At 52.2% G+C, this 22,165-nt stretch overlaps 7 protein-coding genes across 7 annotated transcripts; 3 read left to right on the top strand and 4 right to left on the bottom strand.

Moving 5' to 3' along the window:
• Positions 1 to 682: 682 nt before the first annotated feature.
• CTHT_0028890 (terminal hydrolase-like protein) lies at positions 683 to 2,911 on the bottom strand (the record flags this gene model as incomplete). Its single annotated transcript, XM_006693282.1, has 1 exon — positions 683 to 2,911. One exon carries the CDS (start codon positions 2,909 to 2,911, stop codon positions 683 to 685), a length of 2,229 nt encoding a protein of 742 aa, XP_006693345.1.
• An 838-nt stretch (positions 2,912 to 3,749) lies between these two features.
• On the top strand, positions 3,750 to 4,466 carry CTHT_0028880 (uncharacterized protein; the record flags this gene model as incomplete). The annotated part of the gene is made up of 2 exons (XM_006693281.1): positions 3,750 to 3,783; positions 3,907 to 4,466. 2 exons carry the CDS (start codon positions 3,750 to 3,752, stop codon positions 4,464 to 4,466), a joined length of 594 nt encoding a protein of 197 aa, XP_006693344.1.
• Positions 4,467 to 5,302: 836 nt separating this feature from the next.
• Positions 5,303 to 6,268, bottom strand: CTHT_0028870 (putative transcription factor; the record flags this gene model as incomplete). The annotated part of the gene is made up of 1 exon (XM_006693280.1): positions 5,303 to 6,268. The coding sequence occupies one exon, from the start codon at positions 6,266 to 6,268 to the stop codon at positions 5,303 to 5,305; it is 966 nt and encodes a 321-aa protein (XP_006693343.1).
• A 3,206-nt stretch (positions 6,269 to 9,474) lies between these two features.
• On the top strand, positions 9,475 to 10,265 carry CTHT_0028860 (single-stranded DNA binding protein 12k chain-like protein; the record flags this gene model as incomplete). The annotated part of the gene is made up of 3 exons (XM_006693279.1): positions 9,475 to 9,624; positions 9,812 to 9,914; positions 10,201 to 10,265. 3 exons carry the CDS (start codon positions 9,475 to 9,477, stop codon positions 10,263 to 10,265), a joined length of 318 nt encoding a protein of 105 aa, XP_006693342.1.
• A 1,001-nt stretch (positions 10,266 to 11,266) lies between these two features.
• CTHT_0028850 (putative sequence-specific DNA binding protein) lies at positions 11,267 to 15,532 on the bottom strand (the record flags this gene model as incomplete). The annotated part of the gene is made up of 2 exons (XM_006693278.1): positions 11,267 to 15,357; positions 15,430 to 15,532. The coding sequence occupies 2 exons, from the start codon at positions 15,530 to 15,532 to the stop codon at positions 11,267 to 11,269; spliced, it is 4,194 nt and encodes a 1,397-aa protein (XP_006693341.1).
• Positions 15,533 to 17,095: 1,563 nt separating this feature from the next.
• On the bottom strand, positions 17,096 to 18,323 carry CTHT_0028840 (putative FAD binding protein; the record flags this gene model as incomplete). Its single annotated transcript, XM_006693277.1, has 2 exons — positions 17,096 to 17,921; positions 17,986 to 18,323. 2 exons carry the CDS (start codon positions 18,321 to 18,323, stop codon positions 17,096 to 17,098), a joined length of 1,164 nt encoding a protein of 387 aa, XP_006693340.1.
• A 2,082-nt stretch (positions 18,324 to 20,405) lies between these two features.
• Positions 20,406 to 22,164, top strand: CTHT_0028830 (uncharacterized protein; the record flags this gene model as incomplete). The annotated part of the gene is made up of 3 exons (XM_006693276.1): positions 20,406 to 21,008; positions 21,080 to 21,875; positions 21,947 to 22,164. 3 exons carry the CDS (start codon positions 20,406 to 20,408, stop codon positions 22,162 to 22,164), a joined length of 1,617 nt encoding a protein of 538 aa, XP_006693339.1.
• Position 22,165: the final 1 nt, after the last annotated feature.

Raw genomic sequence — 22,165 nt, 5'->3', positions numbered from 1 at the left:
CAGAGCTCACTGATGGGCCTTTCTCACCATTGAAGCGATCTCCAAATCTGTGACCGTGAGCCATAGGTACAGCTTACATGCCTAGTAGCTACAGTGTTGGTTCGCTGATTTCAGTAATTGCAGGCCTATAAGTCATGTACCTCCATCATAGTTAGTCCAGGCTGGTTGATCCGAACACAGCCGAATGCCAGCGTCCTGGAATTCCAATGACTACTCCCCCCAACCCCAGAGGTAGACTTCACATCCCCGCATCACTGAATACGTGTTAATCACAAAGTTGCCAGGCATTGTGCTTCTTGCTGAGCCAAGAATAAGAATAAAAAGAGGCTTACATGCCTAGGTACGTATTTGACGGGTATTTGCTATCCTTCACCAAGACCGACCATTATCTACGGAGTACCCAGTATGATCACAAGACGCTGATAATCCATGACGCTTGTATCAAAACATGCAATCCAGTGCGTTCGTATCATCCATCCTGCTCGCTCCCTATGTTTATACGGAATGAAAAGGACCACGTCCTGAATAAGCCCGGAAAGAATGCAGATTCCGCCCAAGAGCCATCCGCCAACACAACGCCATTCGCTATGCATTAAAGAACTAGAGTTATACCACATCACTTTCAACCAGTGTCCTAGGGTATTATATCAAATCCCATTACCACCAATGCAGCCACTTATTTCTACGGATCTGGGTATTCCCCATTTGCCGACTCGCCTAAACTAAATTCTCGCGCCTTGTTGAGCAATAGCGCTCGTACCACTGGATTGTCTAAATCCAGCTGATTCGCAGCGTCTAATAACTCGTCCGACGTAGTTGCTGAAATGAAGCTAGTAGCTGGAGTAGAAGCAGCGTTGTGCGGCGGCATCTCGGTGCTGCTGCTGGCAGCGCTGCTCGTGGGCGTGTTGGTCAAATCTAGCGTCTCGCCTTCTGAGAGAGAGGGGGTCGAAACCACATCGTCGTCCGTCGTCGAGATCACTGACAATGGTGGCTTCACAACCGACCTAGCATCAATGCAGTCGTAGAATAGCATGAAGACATTGCTGCCGTCGAGCACCATTTTCTCGCTCACAGGCCGGACATCTTCGTCGCTAAAGCGCCACCATTGGGGTTCTGGTTCATTACTGGGCTCTTGTTCCTCTGAGGGTAGGGAAAGGGTTTCACCGTCGAACATCTCCTTAACTCCGTCCAGCTTCGGGTAGTCGTCATCATCTTGGTCTGCTTCATCAGGAGCAGACGTCATGGGTGTTTCCCCCTTTTCGACCCCGTTGCCTTTCGGCTTCGGTGCTATGGGGTGTTGCCGGAAGCAAACATAGTGACCGTTATTATGGTTGCCGTGGTGCGCAACGACCGCACGAAGCTCGTACAAAGGACCCTGTATCCTAGACTTTCCTGGAGCCCCTCCAGCAACCATAGTCTCTGTGGGGCCCAGGGGCCATTGTTCTTCGTCCTGTTCAGCTGGAGCGCCCTTCTTCAGCATTGTGTGGGGACCAATGCTGCCCAAACACCAGGGCCCAAGGTCCAAAAGCTTGGGAAAGTGTACCCGGGCCAGGTTCTTGAGAAGCCGTCCTGTGCGCTCGTCAAATACCGAGCGGTTCATATGCAGCACTAGACACTGGGGCGCCCTGGCGATCGCCATCTGCTTTGTTTTTGTCGTGGTGACTCGTTTCTTTGGCGGAATCTTACACCGCTTGATTGCCTCATCGTCAAATGTCTCCTGCTCAAGAACATCCTCCACGGTCTGGAGCCGCTCGCTCAGCCCTGGAAGGCTCGGAGTCCGCTCTTGCATGCTCTTGATGTTGTCACGCAGAGCGAGAAGCGTACATTTGACGCACTCGACACCCTCAATCTCCTCAATCTTCGTGTAGTGATCTAGTCTCTCCCTTACATCGTGCTCCAAGAAATCTTCGAGAGAGAGCGTCAAGAAGTTGAAGGGAGTTATACTCAAGCCTTCGCAGTAGCCACACTGAACACAAGCTACGCGCTGGGCAATGTAGCCCTCAAGAGGCATCCGTGCTCCAGCCTCCCAGTCGCAAGTCGAGAGGCTAGACGCACTGAAATAGCCGCTGTCTTGGTCGCTACCTTGGCTTATGGGAGAGCTGCCGCGACGAGGACTGGGCGTTAGGCTTGCTGAATCCTTGCGACGACCAAAGCCAGTCTTCACAACCTCCTTTTCTACCTCGTCAAGCAACCGCGAGTAGTACTCCTGAGCATCTTGTTGTTGCCATGTGTTCATGTTCTTCAGCGGACCCGGGGCCCAGAATGTGTTGCCATTCTTGTCCGGATTGGTGAGGTCGGACATGAGCTGGTGGAGGGACAGGACAGTCTTTGGAGGGGGCACCCTTCTGGTCTTTGTCTCATCTGCTACGTCGGATATGTACTTATGCAGCGGCTCGAGGGACGCAAGTGCCTGGAGAATGCTGTTTTGGAAGCATGAGTTGTCCATGTTGACAAGGCCCGGTGGTGGTGCATTGGGGTCGGGAGGCCTGTGGAAGAGCTGGAAAGACTGGGTAACGGGCTGGAGCAAGCCTCTGCCCTTGTCTAGACCAAGGAGCCGCCACATGGCTTCACGCTTTGCAACATGCGTAGAAGCAGGCAATAGCGGCTTGCGCATCGCGTCTTCGTCGGATGGGGGGTTGGCCCATCGGTCAATGGCGAAAAGCAGCCAGGCGGGGATGAAGTGGAGGATAAAGTCCAGGAGCCGTTCGAGGAGGAGCTCCAGCTGGCGCGGCAGCTCACCAGCAAAGACGACTGCGGATATAGCCACAACGATGATTGCTGAGAACAGAACAGTGACAGCGAATGGTTTTTCTCGAGCCTGACCAGGGAAAGCGTGGTGGTAGCCGTTGCTCAAGGTGAACTGGCGCCTGTCAGGACCGTGCTGGACAGCAGAGAGATCGGTGAAGGTCATAGTATTGGACGACATCGTTTCAGAAAACGAAGGGGCGAAAGCAGAAGAGCTGCGAAGGGCGGAAGGAACGAAGAGGACAGATGGGTAAAGGTAAGGCGAGGGTGAGGGGAAATCGAGAAGTCGGGATCCTGCAGCTGTCACTCTCGAGTGTGTACTGAACAGCAAAGAGCGCAGCACACAATCCGTGTTAAAGGGCCATGACCGAAACGAGAGTGCCCGTGACGTGGATTGCACGGGCAGGAAGGCTAAGGAAAATGAAAACGAAAGCAAAGGCCATGCATGGATGACGACGATGCGTATAGCACAGGCAGTTGGATTGTGTCTATGTTAGACGATGGGTGATGGTAGAGAGGATGGCACGTACAAAGAAATCGGTTGCAAGACAAGTATACAGGACGTGCTTGGTTGAGCAGCAGCTGGTCCTGCTTGGATCGCAAAAGAGTGCAGTGTCCAGTTCGAGATTTAGGACCCCGGGGATTGTCGCTGACCTGTGGTGGTGGGCCGTGCGATTTGCAGAAGCTTCCAACCGCAGGGACTTGGCGCTTGTGGGTCCGTGTTTCTCGCAGCTGACGCTCCCAATTGGTCGCCTGTCCGCTCTGGCGCAGGGTGGCTGTCCAGCCCCACTCTTTAGCGTGGCATTGGCATTGGTATCCCCCCTGCAGGCGGGCCCAGCCCCACCAAAAAAAAAGTTCTGGATCGCAACCATCAAAGAAATCGCAGCACCTTCGTCGCAAGAGCACTCACCCAGATCACTGATCTCTGATCTGAAAGCCAGCCCAACAGTCTGCTCCACGATGCCGGTTCGGTAGAGAACCACTTCACGGCGCAAACCTGAAACATGGGCAAGGCAACTGGAACCAAGGGCAAGAAGCGTATGTGACACTTTCCGCACAGCAGCTTTTATCTTGGTCAAAACCATCTTTCACATGAGCTTGGAGCTAGACAATGGATCATGGATAGCAGGAGCCAACATTACTGACGATGCCCCAAAATAGCACCATCCAAGCATTCCCGCGCCGCGCGCCGCGCTACCTCCCCCTCCATCGACCTCGACAAGTCTCTCAAGGATGTTCGTCCGCCCGTGGAGTCCGTTGACAACCGGCCGGCAGTGTTAGCAGCACGCCACAGCGCTGGCGTGACCAAGAAGCCCAAGAAGAAGGTTCTCAGCTCCAAGGCGCGTCGGCGCCTGGAGAAGAGCATGGACCGTGCCGAGGCTGTCATGGACCGGACAGCAACCAAGGTGCAGCGCAGTGTGAACCATGCAAAAGTCATCAACAAACGGAAGAAGGCTTGGGAAGAGATCAATAAGGAGGTTCAAGAGGAGATTGTGCATCAGGTCGGGCCTGCCAGCAAGCTGAGCAAGAAGGCTAAGGCCAAAATGGAGGAGGACGCCATGGTTGCCGCCTTCTATGCGGACGAAGACGGCGACGCTCAGATGGAGGGTGCTGGAGAGTCTGCAGAAGGGGCTGAGGGTGGGCAGGGTGCCCAGCAGACCCAACCGGCACAGCCACCATTCACTGCGAAGCAACAAGAGGAGGACGAGGAGATTCTGTGAGAGACGGAAGAGTCAACTGAAAGTATGATTCCGGACATGTGAAGATCATTTGCCTTACACAGTGTTCTCCTCCGACTCTGGAAAATGTCAAACCAGTCGATGATTCGACTCCTTCGTGCAAAGTATATATACGTCAAAGATTCGGGAATAGTTGGCTTGGGAATATCCAGCAGCTCTGGGCTTGTGGTTCATGAACTTACCGCCGCTCTTTCGGAATCACTCGAACCACTTCAGTAGTACCAGCTCAACGGAGTTGAAATTCACGGGATATGCTACGGAAAGCCATAAGGGTTAAATATGCCAGTCTAGAAGCTTTCTTCTGTCTCCAGCTATCCAGTCTTGCTGGTCACGGGTACCTTGCTGATGATGTAGGATACAGAAATTCACAAAGGAGCACCAGCATCTGAAGAATACATAGTTCTGGATTTATAGGCAGAAGTTAAGTGGCAGTATGATTGTAGTTCTTTCCAACATCAAGTGACTTATTGAGTTGCTTCTTTTTGTGTGTGGGGACGTGCGTATCGAGCTCTTGTTGCCAAAGCTCTTATCAATCACGTACAAGGTACAGTGTTAGACAATGTAACAGATATGCAGTCACTACTTCATTGATGTAGTAAAGGGACCTGGTATATGCCACTCCCTATTCTATTGAGTTGCTAGCTCTAGTTGAACAATTGGTATCCTCAATCATAAAAAAAAGCCAATGTGCAGAAGGAACGTTGAGCCAGCCAAAACAATGAAGAACAATAATGATGCAAGCCTGAAAGGTAGGATAGAGGAAAGAATGTAGAGGGAGAGGCAAGGACGAGAATGGCAAAGCATACAACAAATGTTTTTCAGGTTGCGGGGAACGACAACGCCGCGTAGCTTGTATTTAAAGGTGACCACGCCTCATCATTGCTTGTTCGTGCTTCCTCCTCTCTTCCAGCAGACTCCTCAACATATTTCCTTGCTTCTCTATTGATCCATGTGTCGATATTTGGATCGTTGCAACTGGCATGTGCCATCAACTGGTGCTTCAACTGACCGATTTCGAGAACCAGGGAGTCGCGCTCGAATTGTAGCCGCGCATTTTTTTGCTCAAGCCCGTTTTTGGCCTCTTCTAGTTCCATCACATACAGTTTTTTCTTCTCTCGACACTTACTTGCGGCTATGCGATTGCGTTCGAGAAACCTGTTTCTCTTCTCCTCATCTTCGGCCGAGACCGTTTCCCTCTTGGTCTTCCTTGTCCGTCGTTTTCTGGGAGGATCTTGAGCCTCTTCTTGTTCCTCCTGTTCCCCTTGTTGACGTTTTTGCCTTATTGGCTTCTCAGGTTGATCAGCTAGCTGCTCTGGCAAAGTAATGCCTGTTGAAATACTGCCCGAGGTTGATGTCTGGAGAGACAACGATCTGCTGCTGACCGTTCGGGGAAATGACTGACGGAAGTCCTCAACTGGGCCAGTAGCAAGTGTATACTGCTGTTGTAGTGTCTGATCAACTTCGCTCCCTGGTCCATAGAGGTCTGGGTCGATAAAGAAGGGTCTTTGTTCGGGTCCCATCATATCGCCTTGCTCGGCAAAGCCGTCCCAGACGTCAGTCCGCGGTTCCGAATCTTGCGGGGTCGAAGACACGAAACCATCCAGCACCAGAGGTGCACCCCCAATGTCAAGTCTAGTGTCGATATATGGGGTGCTCAGGTTGATATTGCTGGTATCGACGTCTTGGTCCGGACTTTCGTATGACGGCTGATCGTCAAAGCTAACGGAGTCAGCAAAGAACTGAGATGTGGCTTCTGTGGCCATGAGCTCCCCAGCAAACGACATGACGGTGGCGTAAGCTGTTTCTGACTCGGAGCTGCTTTGCGCTTTCCGGCTAATTTGCGTGAGCTCTCAAGTGATGGAAAGAAGAGTGCAATCCAGTGTTGAGCTAGCTTCTGTTTTAGATTGGCGGCCCCAATAACTGGAAGGAACCCCAATTTTCCCGAACTAAACTCGTTGACACTCGAAAAAACACGGCTTCAGTGGCTTCCAAGCCCAGACAGGCGTTGGGAGGGGCGCTAGATTGCTCGAGTGAGCTTAAGTGCTAGTAACGATGGCCTTCTGTCACGTCCAGGCCTTGATGTGCTGTGATTGGCGACGTCGATGTTGGATATTTGGATTAGAATCGAAAAAATCCCGAGAAGGGCGAGATAAGTGCCAAAGGTAGTGCTGGTCCGCTGGAATGCGTGAGCTACCTTAGCGATGGGTAGATTCAGTTACCAGAGAATATGGCAAAATGTGAAAAACCTTGAACTTGGGACGGAGGTTGTTGTTGTGAGGGACAAGCTAGTGGCTTTTCCTATATATATGCGAAGAGAGCGGAGAGCGCCAGTGCAGTGCCCTAGAAACAAAATACATGTGAAGATCAACAGAGCGGTATCCGCGGTCCTAGGGAATTGGGTGACAATGTTGAGTGGCGTTCGCGTTGCTGCGCACGGATAAACTGCCTGGTCCCTCGTGATGGCACCCTATCCTTGAGATGCTTTCTGCATCTGAACTTCAAATGCCCAGGTCTATCCACATGTAACCGGTACAGGTTGTAGAAACGTATTGAGAACCTTCGCTTGCTCGGTAGCTTGGCAGTTGAGAAGATATATAAGGACGAAGCACAATATGATGGAATGGTGGTGATATCCTCTGATAGTGGTATAGCTTGAGAACAATCAAGTCAACGGCCTAGACTACCCAGAAATTCAATAGGTACCCCAGAATGTTTAGTGGCGTATCTTCTCTACAACGAAAAGATAGACGCCATTTTCGGCCGGTCATGTACAAAGTCTAGAAACAGGAAATCCAGACCGCAGGAGATGCAGGGCAGACATCGACGGTTCCTTGCCTACCGAGGACGGACCTCCAAAGTCAAACGGTTCCGCACTGCGGAGCACGGGGCCAGCCATATACATGGTCCCAAGACGAAGCAAAAAAAAAAAACGAAGACACTATTTAAGTGGCTACGAGACAAAGAGTACTGGCATAGGTACAGAAGTGGGTGAATTTCGAAGAATTTGCGGATCATGTGCCTTGTAGGCTGTGGCTTGTAAGCCGTGGTGCCAAACACCATCAGCGGCGACAAGATCGCTTCACTGGATGATTCTATGGCCACTGAGTCCCAGATCCGAAATTCACAGCTGGCGGCAGCAAGTCAGCTACCAGCAGCTCCAGCATGAGCTTACGATGAGAGCTTGGACCTCTCCCCTTCCGGAATTCTCCGCACTTGGGGACCACCTGGAAAACGGATCAAAGCAGAAAAATCCATGTGTGTGCTCAGGCAGCAGTGGGACGACAACGATTGTCTCGATCAGGCCCTCAGGTGATGCTTGCTTTTTCTAACCCCTCCGCAGGGCCGAAGTCAAGCCAGAGGATCATCAATAATGATGAAGGAGGAGGTAGTGCTGATAGCTTGTGTACCAATTGAGCGATGGCTTAGGGGAGTCATGGGCGCCCCGTGGCTTGCCGAGACGTTATCTACCGGCAGCTTGGTAGATTTACCGTGCCTGTTCCTTTTGCCACTCCGTCTTTGTGCCGGACAAGCGAAGTGGGTGAGCTGCGGACGAAAGCAAGCTCCAATAGCCAGCCTGAGTGTTGGACAACGGTATGTAACCCAAAGAATTGCTTAGCTTGGCCACCCATCGCATGGTAATCTGCAATGTTCCCATGGATCGACATTGACACACCTGCGCCAGAGAGCTTGGCATGGTGACGCTAATGCGCATAGCTTATGTGAGTGAAGCTTATTGGTGCACTTGCATGCAACGCAGTGCATTTCCCGGTGTTCGCACGCCCCGCTTGAGGCTCTAATGGTCCTTGCAACTTTGAATGCCCGGAACAAGCTACCCCGTTACACAGGGTGACTGGAACTGGAACAGCCTAAGAGTGAGGCTGTCAGAAACTGTTTGCAGCTGAATAGACTAAGCTGGAAGTTGCAATGAACGCATACCCTATGGAAAGGACAAAACCGAACAAGATAGGTACGTTGACACTTATTCTGAGAATAGGGGTAAGAAAGGATACGACCCGGACACTATGGCCCGCAGAGAACACGACTCAGGTAACAGGGTATTCGGTCGTTCCCCGGTGAGCTCAGCAGGTTTGGTTTTCACTTTGTCAGAGATTATTTTTTTTTGTCTGGAAGTCGCTGTCACGTTTGAGTAGTAGATGCAGGATTGCAGGCAGTTACAAATCTACCCAGCTTTTGTCAATTCGGAAATTCATGGACGTGATATCTGTTTTAAAGGAGAACCAAACCGACATCCTCAGAGACAAGGACGTTCGCCTAGACACAAAGTTGATTACTGTTACCTCTAGCGATAAGGTCGAGCTTCCCAGTGAGTTTATTCAGTGTTATCCTCTTCCTTTCCCAAGAGATGCTTTAAAACTAGACGTTTCTGTCTGCCGGAACTGGGAACGCGAGACACATCTCAAAATGCCAGATGGAGGTGATTGTGACCATTCTTTAGTCTGAATGCGGCACCATCCAGCCAGGACCCTTTGGGCAGAGAGTCAAAAAAGAAAATCATGGTTATAAAGGCCAAACTTGTGCATAATTTCACAGCGTCCGGATATCAGGCTGCCCTGTAGGGCAACCAGCCGACCGATCGAGCCGAGGGGCGACGTTGATCATGGAGGCTTGTCCAGCACTAGCGAGCTGGCACCAAGGAAGATCGAAGATCATGTCTCCACCCCCACACAACGCCAAACCGTTTCTGGAATAGCCATATGCAAAACAGAGCTACAAGGCGCACAGACCACAAGCCATTGTCAGCCCCGCTGTCAACCACAGCAGCCCGAAAGAATCCAGAGGACAGCTCCACTAGGCCACCACCAGCCAACAGCCCAGTTTAGATACGGTGAACGCGGAGGCTTCCTCATTCTCAAAAGATCGACTTAGCCGCGCTCTCACCATTTCGCATCAACGCCGACGTATAACAAACCACGGCCTGATCAACCTAAATACAATCACAGGTGCATCACACGACTAAAATCGTCGAAAAATGGGCAACATCTCGACTCCGCGTGTAACCTGCAGTTATCTGAACTCGTACCTCGGCAGAAATGTCCTTATCGTTGGCAAGGTCATGGAGCTCCGCGGTGACGAGGCCATTGTTGACGCCGATGGCAACATCACGGTCCACCTGAACCGAGTAAGTGCCGCACGGCCAAGTCCCTTCCATCCTACCCCTCATCTTTACCAGCTGCCCCTTCCCGTCTAATCTCTGGTCGGCGGTCGGTAGTCACTGGCCCTGATGTTGTGACAGCCAACAAATGGACAAGCACGGCAATCATTGATTCCTTCGTCCACGTTACTAACCAGGCTTCTGTTATTAACAGGAAGCCCACTTGTCAAAAGGCAATGGTGTGCAGGTAATTGGCAAAGTGAATCCGGACCTCTCTATCAAGGCGCTCACTACGCTGGATCTGGGCACGGAAGTTGGTGAGTTTTGGTCCAAGACCCTGATTCTCTTTCCCCTTTCCTCCTCAATCAGTTTCCAGCTTCTCTGTTTTCTCTTCGCCTGTCTGTGTGGCGAGTCTACGGCATGGATGGCTGAGAGAAGCCTGGCCATTGAGATGAAGAGAAGCCCCGTTAACAAGAGAGCACCCCTTTGGTCCAATCTTGCTCTTTTTCATCCGTGCTTAGCCGCTCATCTGTTACCGAGTCAAATTTTACATGAGCTACACTGTTATCAAGTAGCAGCTTCGAATCTAACACAATCTTACAGATTTCACTCTAGCCAACACAGTTGTCGAAATCTCCCATCAACACCCTGAGGTCTTCCATTCCTGACTGTGCCGGCGTCATTAAAGCAAATATATCTGAGTAGATAACGTGCTTAACTTAATTGACTCGCCGTGTCCATGAACCTTGTGCACTCCTACGCCGTAGATTTTGCAATTCTCAAAACCACCCTTCCAGCAGGCCGAACTCAAGATTCAACATTTGGCTGCTGGTCCGCACAGGATAAGGAAGGATTCTTCTTTCACCAGGCTGCTACCCGCGTCTAAGCGCTCATCAATTGACCTTGCCACACTGTTTAATGTGTACTGTACGGCGCAAGTACAGAAAATGTCAGTCGCATACTGGCTTGCAACACGCAATACCTCGGTAGGTACACTAGCAATGTATACTACAACTCTAGTCCGTATTGTCCTATCGTAATGTTCCTGACTAACCCTCTGCGTTCCAAGAAAAAAGGCGGGCGTGCATTAGACTGCATGCCAGGCCAAATTGAACCTGACGATTTCCCCCGAACAGTTCCCTGAGTATTCCCAAGCCCCTAAGCAAAAGGCAAGCAAAGAAAGCAACGTCCGCCCGGGCCCTCTAACAAACCACCCATAGAAATTTTGGGTAACCTATGCACCGCTTATGCCCTGCAACCGAACCCAAGAACCAAAGGGCAGGAAAACAAGAGGTCCCTTCATTCCTTCTGTATTCATCCATACATGTATGTCAACAAAATATCAGAAAAGTGGTAAGAAGAGCAAAGAGAAGCGGAACCCCCCAGACGCCGAGGCCCAAAGGACGAATTTGGCATTGCAGACACTGTGTCAGTACCAGAAGTGCCTTGATGCTCCCAGGAGGAAGAGCCAAACAAACAAAAAGATGAGTAAAGCCCGTACGCAAAGGAGTAACCGTCCACAAAGGATCCAACCGAACGATGAAGAATTAAGAGATCAAGCATGCGAAGGATAAAGCCGTAGAGTCGCTCAATAACACCTAGTTGCCTGTCCTCTCACCAGATCGCGTTTTTTTTCTGGTAAATATTTCCATAACTAGTAATTCCGGCTCTACTGCTGCTGCTTTTGAGCCTGCTGCAATTGCTGGCCCTGTAGTGCACCACCAGGTTCTGCCGCGTTCTTATTGCGGAAGAGAGAGGGAGGGGAGCTGGGCATAGGAAAATCTGCGCTACCAAAGAAGTTGCTGAAATCAGGTTGTTGCTGTTGTTGATGACCACTATTCTGTGTGCCTTGGTCCTGCTGTTGGCCTTGCTGTCCCTGTTGCTGTACATGGCCCAGCACTGCGCTCAAGTCCAGATCGTCCAGCCCGTGCGACGGCGACCCGGCCGTAAACTCGTTCGCCTCACTCAGTAGCTGTGTAAGTGTTGCCGTGAAGGGCGAGTCGAACTGAAGCTGAGTAAGCGCCTCATTTTCAAGCGCAAAATGTGCATGTAGGTGGTTGTTGTTAGCATTGTTTGCGCTGCGCGGGGTACGACGCTTGCCCGACCGCGGGGTCTTAGATGGCGTGCGCGGAGGAAGCTGATGAAAAATTTGGCTGGGAGACTTCGGTAGGCTGGCCATTGAACGAATCGACCGCGAGATACTCCTAGTAATCGGGCGGTGGTTGGGTGTTGGTCGGGTCGGGGTCTTAAACGGACCAGCACTTGCAGCAGCCTTCGAAGGAGGAGTGGAAGGGCGGCGAGGAGGAGTACCGAAGAGTTCCTGCTCAAGTTCGTCATGATCTTCGACGATCGGAGTCCCAGGGCGCTCTAGAAGCTGAGCCGGGTTGTTAGTGTTTTCGTTCTCCTTGCCAACCGTCGCGGACTTGGCCTCCTGGCCCTTAGCAGACTGCACTACATAATTCACTGGCAGCTCCCCGAGAACCTTGGGAACACCATCCTTTCGGGGTGACGGGAAGAGCAGCCGTCTTGTGCTTCCAAGGTCGTCCTCAATCCGGATAGGGCTGTCCGCGGTTCCACTACCCCTGGAGTGAGTCGACCCCAATAAGGGCTGTTTCGGGGAGCTGCGCAAGTTTAATATCTGTTCCTCGACCGACATTCCTGATCCTTCGGTGTGCTGCTGCTGCTGCTGCTGGCCAGTAGCGTTCACAGACTGCTGAGGTCGAACCACTTCTTCCTCCGCAGGGCCGATCGGGTCAGTCGTAAAGTACGCCTCAGAAGTGAGATTAGGCGTCTTGGCCGTATCGTTCTTCGGCTCTGACTTCTTGTTCTTCGAAGCATTGTTGTTCTTGTTCCGTCTCTTGCGCGGCTGGTTAAGGCGAGCAGCATCCTTATCCCACCTCTCGGGGGGGCGATGTGCCTTGAACTTGCCCAGCCAGATACCGCAAGGGTTGCAGAGGATAGTTTCTGTCCACAACCTCTTGTCGTCATTAGCACCAAGGTTTTTCTTGACGAGGCGATACATCGAGATCTGCCCGTTGGCATCGCGATCCAAGACCTCGATCATCGTGACTGCGCCTGGCTTGTCTGAGAACTCGTAGAATTGAGGAACGCCGTATTGTTCTTGGGTCCAAATTTTCCGCCATGTTGGGGTCTCAATAGCACCGCAGTTGTTGCAAAATGGCGGTGACTCGCCCTTCGCAATTGCGTTCTCTAGTCGCTCCTTGATGGACTGTTTTTTGATCAAGTTCTTGCTGTATCGCGGCGGGGGATCCGGTTCGCTCGGGGGGCAGGGCGGTTCAGACATCGGGGGCCGAGGCAAGGTAATGGAGGTCTCGACGACAGGATCGCTTGCGGGAGCGGCTGGGGCCGGCAGACCTCTCGAGGCGGGTCTCGAAGCGGGCCTTGACGCAGATTTCGGCACAGGAGCCGTCGGAGCAGTGACAACTGGCTCAGAAACCTCTGACTGGAGGGGTTCCGGGCGAGGGGGAACAGGCATTGGCAATGTCAACACAGGAACTGTGGGAGCCGGCGTTGGCCGTTCACCCTGAACCTCGGTGTTTCCCTTTTCGACGGTCATGTTGTCTGCGGCAGGCTGCCCCGGTTCAGCCGAGCCATTAGCGGTTTGCTCCGGCTGCTCAGGAGGGGGGCAGAGTTGGTCCACAACATCAGCTGGTTCTTGTCCGCTTGCCTCGCTGGGTGGGCAGGGTTGCTGTTGGGGAGCTTGCTCCGGCTGCTCCAGAGAGAACACGGCTGTTTGTGGTGCGGTGTTTGACCGCTTAAAGGTTCGATTCGACGGTCTTATCTGCGTGGGCTGTGAAGATGGAGCAGGATGTGGCCTGTTCAGCGCCTTCACTTTACCCTGAGGGTTGAAGATGCTCTCCCTTGGCAAGAGCTCGGGAGGGCCAGGGTTCTCTTCACGGAACGAAAAATCTCCTGTCGGCAGCTGTGGCTGATGTTGGGTGTTCTTTTTCGGCAGTTTGGTTGGCACTGGAGCTGGAAGAGTCGGAACAGGAAGCGTCGGTTCCTGGGTCTGCTCCTGTTGAGACAGGTCGTGCATTACCTCATCATCGTCGAAAAAGTCCTCGATTCCACCGCTCATGAATCCAGAGTCTATCTGCGACATCCGCATGGGGGGCAGGGTAGGGCTCGAAGGAGGACTAGACTGCGCAATGTAGGCTGCGGTTCGGGGGACAGGGGGCGACGAGCCGATATCACCAGTGCTGTCTTCGGGCGAATAACCATGGTCAGGTGACTGCGCGATAGAGTCGGCAGGAGATTGAGCATCCTGACTATAATTTCGTACCACCAGCCTCCCAGGCTCCGGCGGATCTGTGCTAAGGATGGAATCGGACCGTGACTTAAGGTCAAGAAGTCTCCGCTTCTGTTGTTGCTGCAACATTGACGCGTCTGGAATAGGAGTGGGCGCTCGAGGGACATCCTGGCCGTGGTTACCGGTAGTAACCTCATTTCCAGAAGCGACTGGCCGCATAGCGCGTAAAGAGCTAGAGGTGCTCGCAGCCACTCGCAGGGAATCGTGAACAGCACCGAATGGAGCAATAGGGCTGTACTCAGTCCTGACTACCTTCGCTCTCTTCTTCTGCGGGCCATCATCACCATCAGTCGCTTCCTCTGCGGCCGAGGTGTTACCCGTCTCAAGAGGCTTTTTCCGAGGCCTTCCTCTAGGCCTGCCGGTAGGTTGCTTGCTGCGAGACCTCGACGCAGGTCGAGGAGGGCGCGGCTGCGAAACAAACTCCATCGGCGCGGCAGCAATTGGAGCAGGCGATGGGGTGTTCTCTGCGCCCTGTGATCTGGGCTGAGGGGGAGCCGGTGCCAAAACAGGCTGCTGTTGCTGGTGCAGCTGCTGTGCTGCCGGCTGCTGAAACTGCTGTTGCTGCTGATATTGTTGTTGGGGTTGTTGCTGTCGAGCTGGAGGCTGGTGCTGAGGATTCTGTTGGTGATGGATAGGCTGCACAGGTTGAGGTTGTTGTGGTGGGTGTTGTTGGTTCTGGTATTGCGGTTGCTGCTGCGGCAGCTGCGCGGGTACACCCTGAGGAGGGATGCTACTCGGCCGAGAGGGCTGTTGGTGGTTCATGTCGTTTCGCAGGTCCATCGGTCTGCTCTCGTTCATCTGGGGAGGATACTGTGGCAGTTGAGCTGTAGGGAGTGCTGGGGATGAGACAGCGCCCACGTGTGAGGCTTGGTGGCCTAACATTGGGTTCGACTGGAGGAAGTTGTTCCATTCGGACGCGGGGTCGATGGGTGTCGGTGCTCTCGGCGCGCTAGCTGACTCGATCGCAAGGTGCTCGGCGCGTTGAACCGTCCTCTTAACGGGTGTCAACTTCAGTTTGACCTCCAATGTGTCACGGATGCCATTGCTCAAGATAGCCAAGAGATTACGCGTCACCCGGCCGGTGACAAACTGGGCATGTTGTTGTTGTTGTTGTTGTTGTTGTTGTTGTTGTTGCTGCTGTTGTTGTTGTTGTTGTTGGGGCCCGCCTTGGGGATCTAACACCCATGAGAGCATGCCTTGCCCGACCAGGGGCATATCCGGCTCGGAGAAATCGTAGGCATAGACGCTGTAGTCGGTTTCGGGGTTGTTGACAATTTCGGGACTGCATTGGGCAACTGCCTGCAGACATGTTCGCAGGTCGACCACGCCAATTGTTAACCGATCGTCAATCGGAATTGTCTGAATCTGGAGTATTTGAGGCCACCGCGCCAGGCAGTGGGTGTCTTGGTTGAAAGTATAGTGCACCTTCACTGAACGCCGGGCCATGATTAGGGACCAACAAACAACGCAAGATTAGGCGGAGAAAATCGGGCTTGACTTACGTGCCATGGGCTTAGTCTGCATGTTCAATTCTTCACTCGGAACTTGCTGTGCTGGTCCTGGATGAGGCGAAGGCGCCGACCAGGCTGCTGCTGGAGTCGCCATGTCTGGATGAAGCACGGCGGTGCTGGGTCAGTATTGATGCTGCTAACTGCTCTCGGGACCGTTTTTTGGTGGTGACGCGAAGCAACGACGGTAGAGGAAAAAAATAGTCGACGATGAATATAAGAATGGAAAATACGGCGATGGTTTGTGGTTGCGGGGAGAAGTCCGTGGTTCGTGGTCGGGAAAGGGAGTGAGGAATGGGGTATCGAGGAGAAGAATCGAGTCTGCAATGTGGACGTGGTGAAGTGTGTGAGGTTAGGCGGAATTGTGGACTGGAATGGGAAGCTTGACGTTGGTGGGTCGAAAGTGAGAGGCTGGTCTCATTCCCGGCAACACGCGTCTGGCCAGTCGCGTCGGTGGGTCAACCACGCTCCACGATGCATGTTCCTGCACGACCGCGCGGGAGGGGACAGGAAACCACGGAGCGCAGTCGAACCCTATCCCGTAGCTGTGCCCCCCGTCCTCCGTTACCGCTTGGCGCGATGCAGCCCTGCAAAACAAGACGGGAAGTGAATGGGTCAGGGCCGAAAAAAGGTCGACGAAGTGACTTACTGCAATCAATTTGAAGCGGTTGACTATACCTTTCGGTTTTCTACGCGCTGCCCGCCTCTACCATGGTTTTGCGAAGGCGATGCATGTCAATTCGGCTTTAAATATCCTTGGATCGTTGCGAAAACGCGGTGGGCGTTGGCGCTAAAGCGAACCCGATCTGCTGTTCGATCCTGGGGCATTTCTCGGCCCTTGGCGCGGCGTTTCCTGCCGACGGGATCCTGGGGATGACGCGCGGTGTGGGGCACGCTTTGATTGGTACGCGAAAAGCCGCGTGTGCACGGACCACCTCTTCAACACGGTGCGGCAGAAGAGGGGAAATGCCCAGCAACTGGAGGACTCACTCCGTCCAAGAATTAGAGACAGGAAACTGGTGGGCGCGTTGGTGAACTCAGAGTCACAAAAGGGCAGACATTCGTTGAGCTTTCTTTCCTCTTGGATGGGATTCGGAGGCCCTATTTATACCCCGCAAAAACCCTTTCCATCGTTCCCCTAACCAAGGCAGCAACCAGCCCCGCCCCGGGCTCGAGGAGCGCTTTGATCACCGCGACTGTCTCCCTTTGCGTGCTCTATCACTCGATAACGCGATGAAGCGATTCAGACCATTGCCGTCGCATGTTACCACCGATTCGCCAATGATATCGTGAAGCCATCTACCTTCTCCCCATTCCCTTGTCGCGATCGGGCAACTTCCAAACATAACACTGCGGCAACGCCATCGCACCGAATTTTGTTGTACATACACCACCTGGCTAAACAGCGCCATGCTGTCTCACGTCTCACACCCTAATCTGGCCTGATTGAAACTTTTTTAATAATCAATTCAATTTGAAGTCTACAGATAGAAGAGCAGTCATTAATGCAAGAGAAGTCTATTGAAGCAATCCACAGTCGTTCAAGCACATCATACTTAGACCTATCCGCCTGCCGATTTCATCAATCATCCATCACGCCAGATACAAATGCTTCAACCACAAATAATCAACCTATCAATATTCCGAGGGCAAGCGACCTTTACCATGACTTCATTGTCATTGTCCTCTCTCCCTTTGCGATTCCCGCCGCATAATCCGTGCCAAGGTATCTCGCCTTGAACAGCCACACCATCCAACCCCACAGCTTCCAACCGCCCACTTGACCTGTTCCCGTATTCTTACCGACCGTCACTGCGAGCATGACCCTCTCATCTGGTTGGTATGCTTGCTCCTCTTGACCAAGAAGCCGCGCCTCCAGCAGTTTGGATGCATGCACCGCTTGCTTGTCAGCATGCACACCCTGTGGAGACTCAAGATTACCAGCATCGCCGACCACAAAGATGTTATTGTGTCCTTCGGCCCGCAAGAACTGAGTCTGCTTGACGAAGCCGCGAGAGTCAAGCATCGATTGTGGAAGGAAGGAGGTGTTGGGAATGATGCCGTATGTGGGGATGAGGAGGTCAGCTTGAAGGGTCTCCGTGCTGTTTGATGACTTGTTGGTGATGGTGACCGTGCCCGGGAATGAAGAATTAGCTGGGGACGTGACACGAGCGTTCGCGATAACCTTGACTTGAAGCCGCTCAAGGGCTCTCTTAGCTGCCTCGCGTACGTCCCGGCGAATATTCGTACCCAGTGGTAGCTCATCGTCACACACAAGTGTGATGTGCTTCAGGCCCTTCGCAGCGTACTGTTCTCCGAGCTCGCCGGCAACTTCGACACCCGTGGTGCCAGCACCGGCCACAACGATTGACTTGGCATTCTTGATGCGTTGTGCCCAGTCATGCAGAGCATCCTTGGTTTCCTTGGTCGAGTTGAGGTTCTTGAAGGGCATACCGCTCTTGAAGCTGCTGCCGGTAGCAATGACGCTAAGGGAAGTTAATATCCAGAAGATATTGAGAACCCAAGGTACGTTGAAAGTTTTTAACTTACAGATCATCATATTGAATCTTCCGTGCCGAGCCGTCGTTTTCACGCACCTCGACGATATTCTTACTTATATCGAGATGTTCAGCCTTACCTTGCACCAACTCATACCTCTCAGCCGGGTACTGGGCGAAGCTGGGTGCAATGGGAGTGAAGAGCTTGTCATCCGGCAACATGTCCGGAAGAATGCCGCGTACGGAAGCAATTGGCCAATAGAAGTCAGTGTTTGGAGCGACAACAATAACTTTAAGACCCTCGACTTTGTCGGCCGTGTGCTTGAGGAGATAATGAGCAATGGGAAGCCCCGTTACAGAGGCCCCGAGAATCACGACCGTTCTCGCCATCTTGGTTTGCAATGCTTGCGTAGCCGTTGATGGAGATCGATGGAAGCAACCCTTGAACTTATGAGAAGAAACTTGGTCCGCAGTTTAAGTAACAGCCAAGACCTTCGATGGTTTCTTCGGTGGGGAACTTTGCAGGGGAAAGAACACTGGGTACTGTAGGCTGAAGAGATTGTTAAGCTTGAGTTTCACGATTCCAGATTCCCTGAATGTCTGAGAGAATGCAGTTTATATCCTTTTTCAAACCACATCTATCAACAATTGGATTTAGGTGGCGACTATCATCGGGGGTTCATCCCATACCCCACGGTTTCACTATTTTACATCTCATGCTACATCTTGCTGACAAAGGCGGAAGGTTTTTCATTATCTCGGCAGCACCTGCTATGCCGTGTCATCTTAACCCTGAAAATTTCCATGTGAAAATTTGGAGCTGTTTATCGATGATGACATCTCAGCAAGATCGCCCCTTCTCCAGCATGATGGCGGGCCGCGCGGCATACGAATCGGGTAATCGGCGGTTGATGTTTGGTGTAACCATATCCGCCGCGCGGATTGACAACCGCTCTTGATTTTCAGTTAGATTCCTTGGGTCAATCAGCCATTTTCGGAAGATTAATCAGAGTCATTGTTGGATGTGATCTCAGGGACGGCAGCAACGCGACAGCTGCCTTTGCGGATGCCTGAACCTCTAAAGCACATGTGGCCTGTCTTCCTCAGAAACATCAGAGTCGTCTCACCCACCCCCTACGTTGATGCCCGTTCTACTGTGCAACGCAAACTACACGGATGGTAGGATACTTCTTTTGGTATGTTTTCCAAGTACGTAACAAACTCAGATCATTGTCAAACCTGAAAAAAGGGGTATGCTGCAAAGCTGTCGCCTCTACGGAGAGTTGGCGCCGGCACCTCACTAATCACCATGTGCACCACTTTTACAACCGCAACATCATTGTTCCAATCACGAATCATGCCGCCCGCGCAACACTTAGAAGCCTGGCTTCCCGGCCACCAGCCACCCCGGTGTTGACAGCGCTCGTTTGCATCGAGCCAGCGAACGACTGTATCCCCGTGGCCGATGCCCCACCACCCCCGTGCTCTCACCCGCACCAGTCCCCGACGTCGCACGCAGAATCGCTTCCTGTTGTAATCGTAAGACTCACCGTAAGGCCCGGGTTCATCACATCATAAAAGTTCCCAGCTACAACTTTTCCAGAAAGCCCGGCCCTTTCCAGCACTGCTTCGGCATCGAACCTCCTCTGCTCCGTCCTGGTTGCCTCGCGCAACGTCTCTTCCTGCTCTAACGTCAGGCCATCGCTTATGTCGACCAGAATATGCACGTGTCTGTGACTGAGTTGGATGCGCGCCGGTGGGTTAGGACCAAAGTATGACACGATGGGCGTCGCGGGAGTCGATGGAAGTTGGAGCGAAGTGAACCCAATGTGGTGTTGAGTTGCTGTCCTCTTTCTCCGTTTGTGCTTGCCTTTTTGAAGCATTATGAGCGAAAGTCGATTGGTATACAGATCTGAACGTTCTTAGTTCAGTTTGTGGGACTCTAAGCGTTCCAGAGGAGATCGAAATACTCGGAGTTGACAAATCGATTCTGATTGGTTTAATACGTCTATGCTGGACTTAGAAAGGAGCAGGACAAGCGTTAACGGAGTGGTAGATGAAAAGCAATTTTACAACCACAAGCTGAAGCAAGATTAGTTTCAAGGGTTTACATAAACTTCATGCAAAATCTAATGGCGCTTTGACACACTCAACAAGGGCGGAATGCTGAATTTTCTGGAGGAGGACTGGGAGAGATCCCTGGGAACCGATTGAACATTGAAGAGTGTAAGGTGTCGCTTCCTGATCGGTAAACGGCACCGGCTGCCAACAGCTGCCAAAATTGAGAAGCCAACGATATGCTAGTTCGAATAGTCATCAGATTAGTCAACTTAGCAACAAGGTCATGGCGCTAGCTCGTGGCAAACAGGCATCACTTATTCGATAGATTCCTCGACTTGAATAATGGCCGAACCAGCTGTCAAGCGTATCGAGCGTGCTCCAATGTTGGGCAGATAACAACAGAACGAAAAGATGCAACTGTTTCTGTCCACGAAGTGGGCTGGATTATTCATTGCTCTCGCCCTCGTCTTCACTTTGTTATCGCCGGCAAGCGCAGTCCGGTTACAAGCATTCCCTCGGCCATGGCTTGATGCAAACATTACCTGTGACCCTCAGCATCAGGGCTTCCAGGTTTTCAAATGGCTGCGCGACGGCGCTGGTGGACTCTTTAGTCGACCCTTCAGCAAGACACTGGCGTCAACAAAGCCAAGTCCGGCGCTTTACTCTCGATACAAGAACGATGTTGTGATTCGGTTCAACGTTACTACTCCCGAAGAGGAGCACGCTCTTGCTCAAGCTGCTGACCAGATGTTTCTGGATATTTGGGCTTTCACTCCGGACTGGGTAGATGTCAGGATACGCAAAGATGATGTGTCTTCGCTCCTATCCCTGCTTCCCCGGTCGTTGAGACCGTCGGTTCTCATTCATGATGTAGCCGCTGCAGTTTGGGCGACTTATCCTTCGGAGACGGCCGACAATGTTATGCTTGGCTTTGGGAAGCTCAATATTGCCAAGATGAAGACGTCTTTTGAAAGAATGGGAAAGCTTTTCTTCCGCGATTACCAGACCTTAGCTGTAAGTCAATCTCAACATCCGGAATCCTTTTTTTTTCCGAGATTAGGCTCATAATTAAACACTCCTGCCAGGTCATCACAAACTGGTTGCGCCTTCTTGAAACTATGTTCCCATCAATAGCGGGTCTCGTCAGCATTGGGAAGTCGTACGAGGGTCGAGACATTCTCGCCCTGCGTGTGGGCGCCGGTAACGAGACCAAACAAGACAGGAAAACCATTCTCATTGCCGGTGGTCTGCATGGCCGTGAATGGATTTCAACGAGTACCATCAACTACTTAGTCTGGTCGGTGCTCACGTCCTACGAGAAGGATCGGATGATCACCAAGCTCTTGAAGCACTTCGACCTCATTTTCATCCCAGTGCTCAACCCAGATGGTTATGAGTACACCTGGCAAACAGACCGTCTGTGGCGCAAGTCTCGCCAACAGACCAAGTTGCGTTTTTGCCGCGGCATGGACCTGGACCATGCTTTCGGTTATGCTTGGGAAGACTCACGGCATCAGACAGACCCGTGTTCAGAGAGCTATGGAGGAGACCAACCCTTCGAGGCCATCGAAGCGTTCGAGTTGGCCAAGTGGGCGAAGAGTGAGACAGCCAATGGTGTGAAGTTCGTAGCCTTTTTGGATCTTCACTCTTATTCACAGCAGGTTCTCTTCCCATATGCATATTCCTGCTCCGTCGACCCTCCTAATAAGGAGAACCTAGAAGAGTTGGCAATAGGACTAGCCAAGGCGCTTCGCCGGCCCCACGGCGAGAGGTATCGGGTTGATTCGGCGTGTGAGGGAGTCGTTCTTCACGCCGATAGTGAAGGGGATGCTGTGTCCCGTGTTGAAGCTGCTGGTGGTTCTGCGATTGATTGGTTCTATCGTAAGGCTGCCTCTTCTAAGCCTTGATATTTGCATGACGTACAAGGGTGCAAAGCTGACTGGTTGATACAGATGATCTTCGGGCTCGATATAGTTATCAAATCAAGCTTAGAGACACTGGCAGCTACGGGTTTTTACTGCCGAGCAAGCAAATTGTCCCAACAGGGGAAGAGACTCTTAATGCGCTAAAATATCTCGGCGACTATCTCCTGGGGAACAATGGCATTGAGAGCTCACCGTTCCGGCCGTCCGCAGGCGAGTGGAAGGACCTGAGGGGACGCAGGAGGTAAA

The sequence above is a fragment of the Thermochaetoides thermophila genome (assembly GCF_000221225.1).
Source record: "Thermochaetoides thermophila DSM 1495 unplaced genomic scaffold scf7180000011816, whole genome shotgun sequence".
NCBI lineage: Eukaryota > Fungi > Ascomycota > Sordariomycetes > Sordariales > Chaetomiaceae > Thermochaetoides > Thermochaetoides thermophila.
The sequence above is the reverse complement of the archived record's forward strand: the minus strand, read 5'-3'. Positions and strand labels throughout refer to the sequence as shown.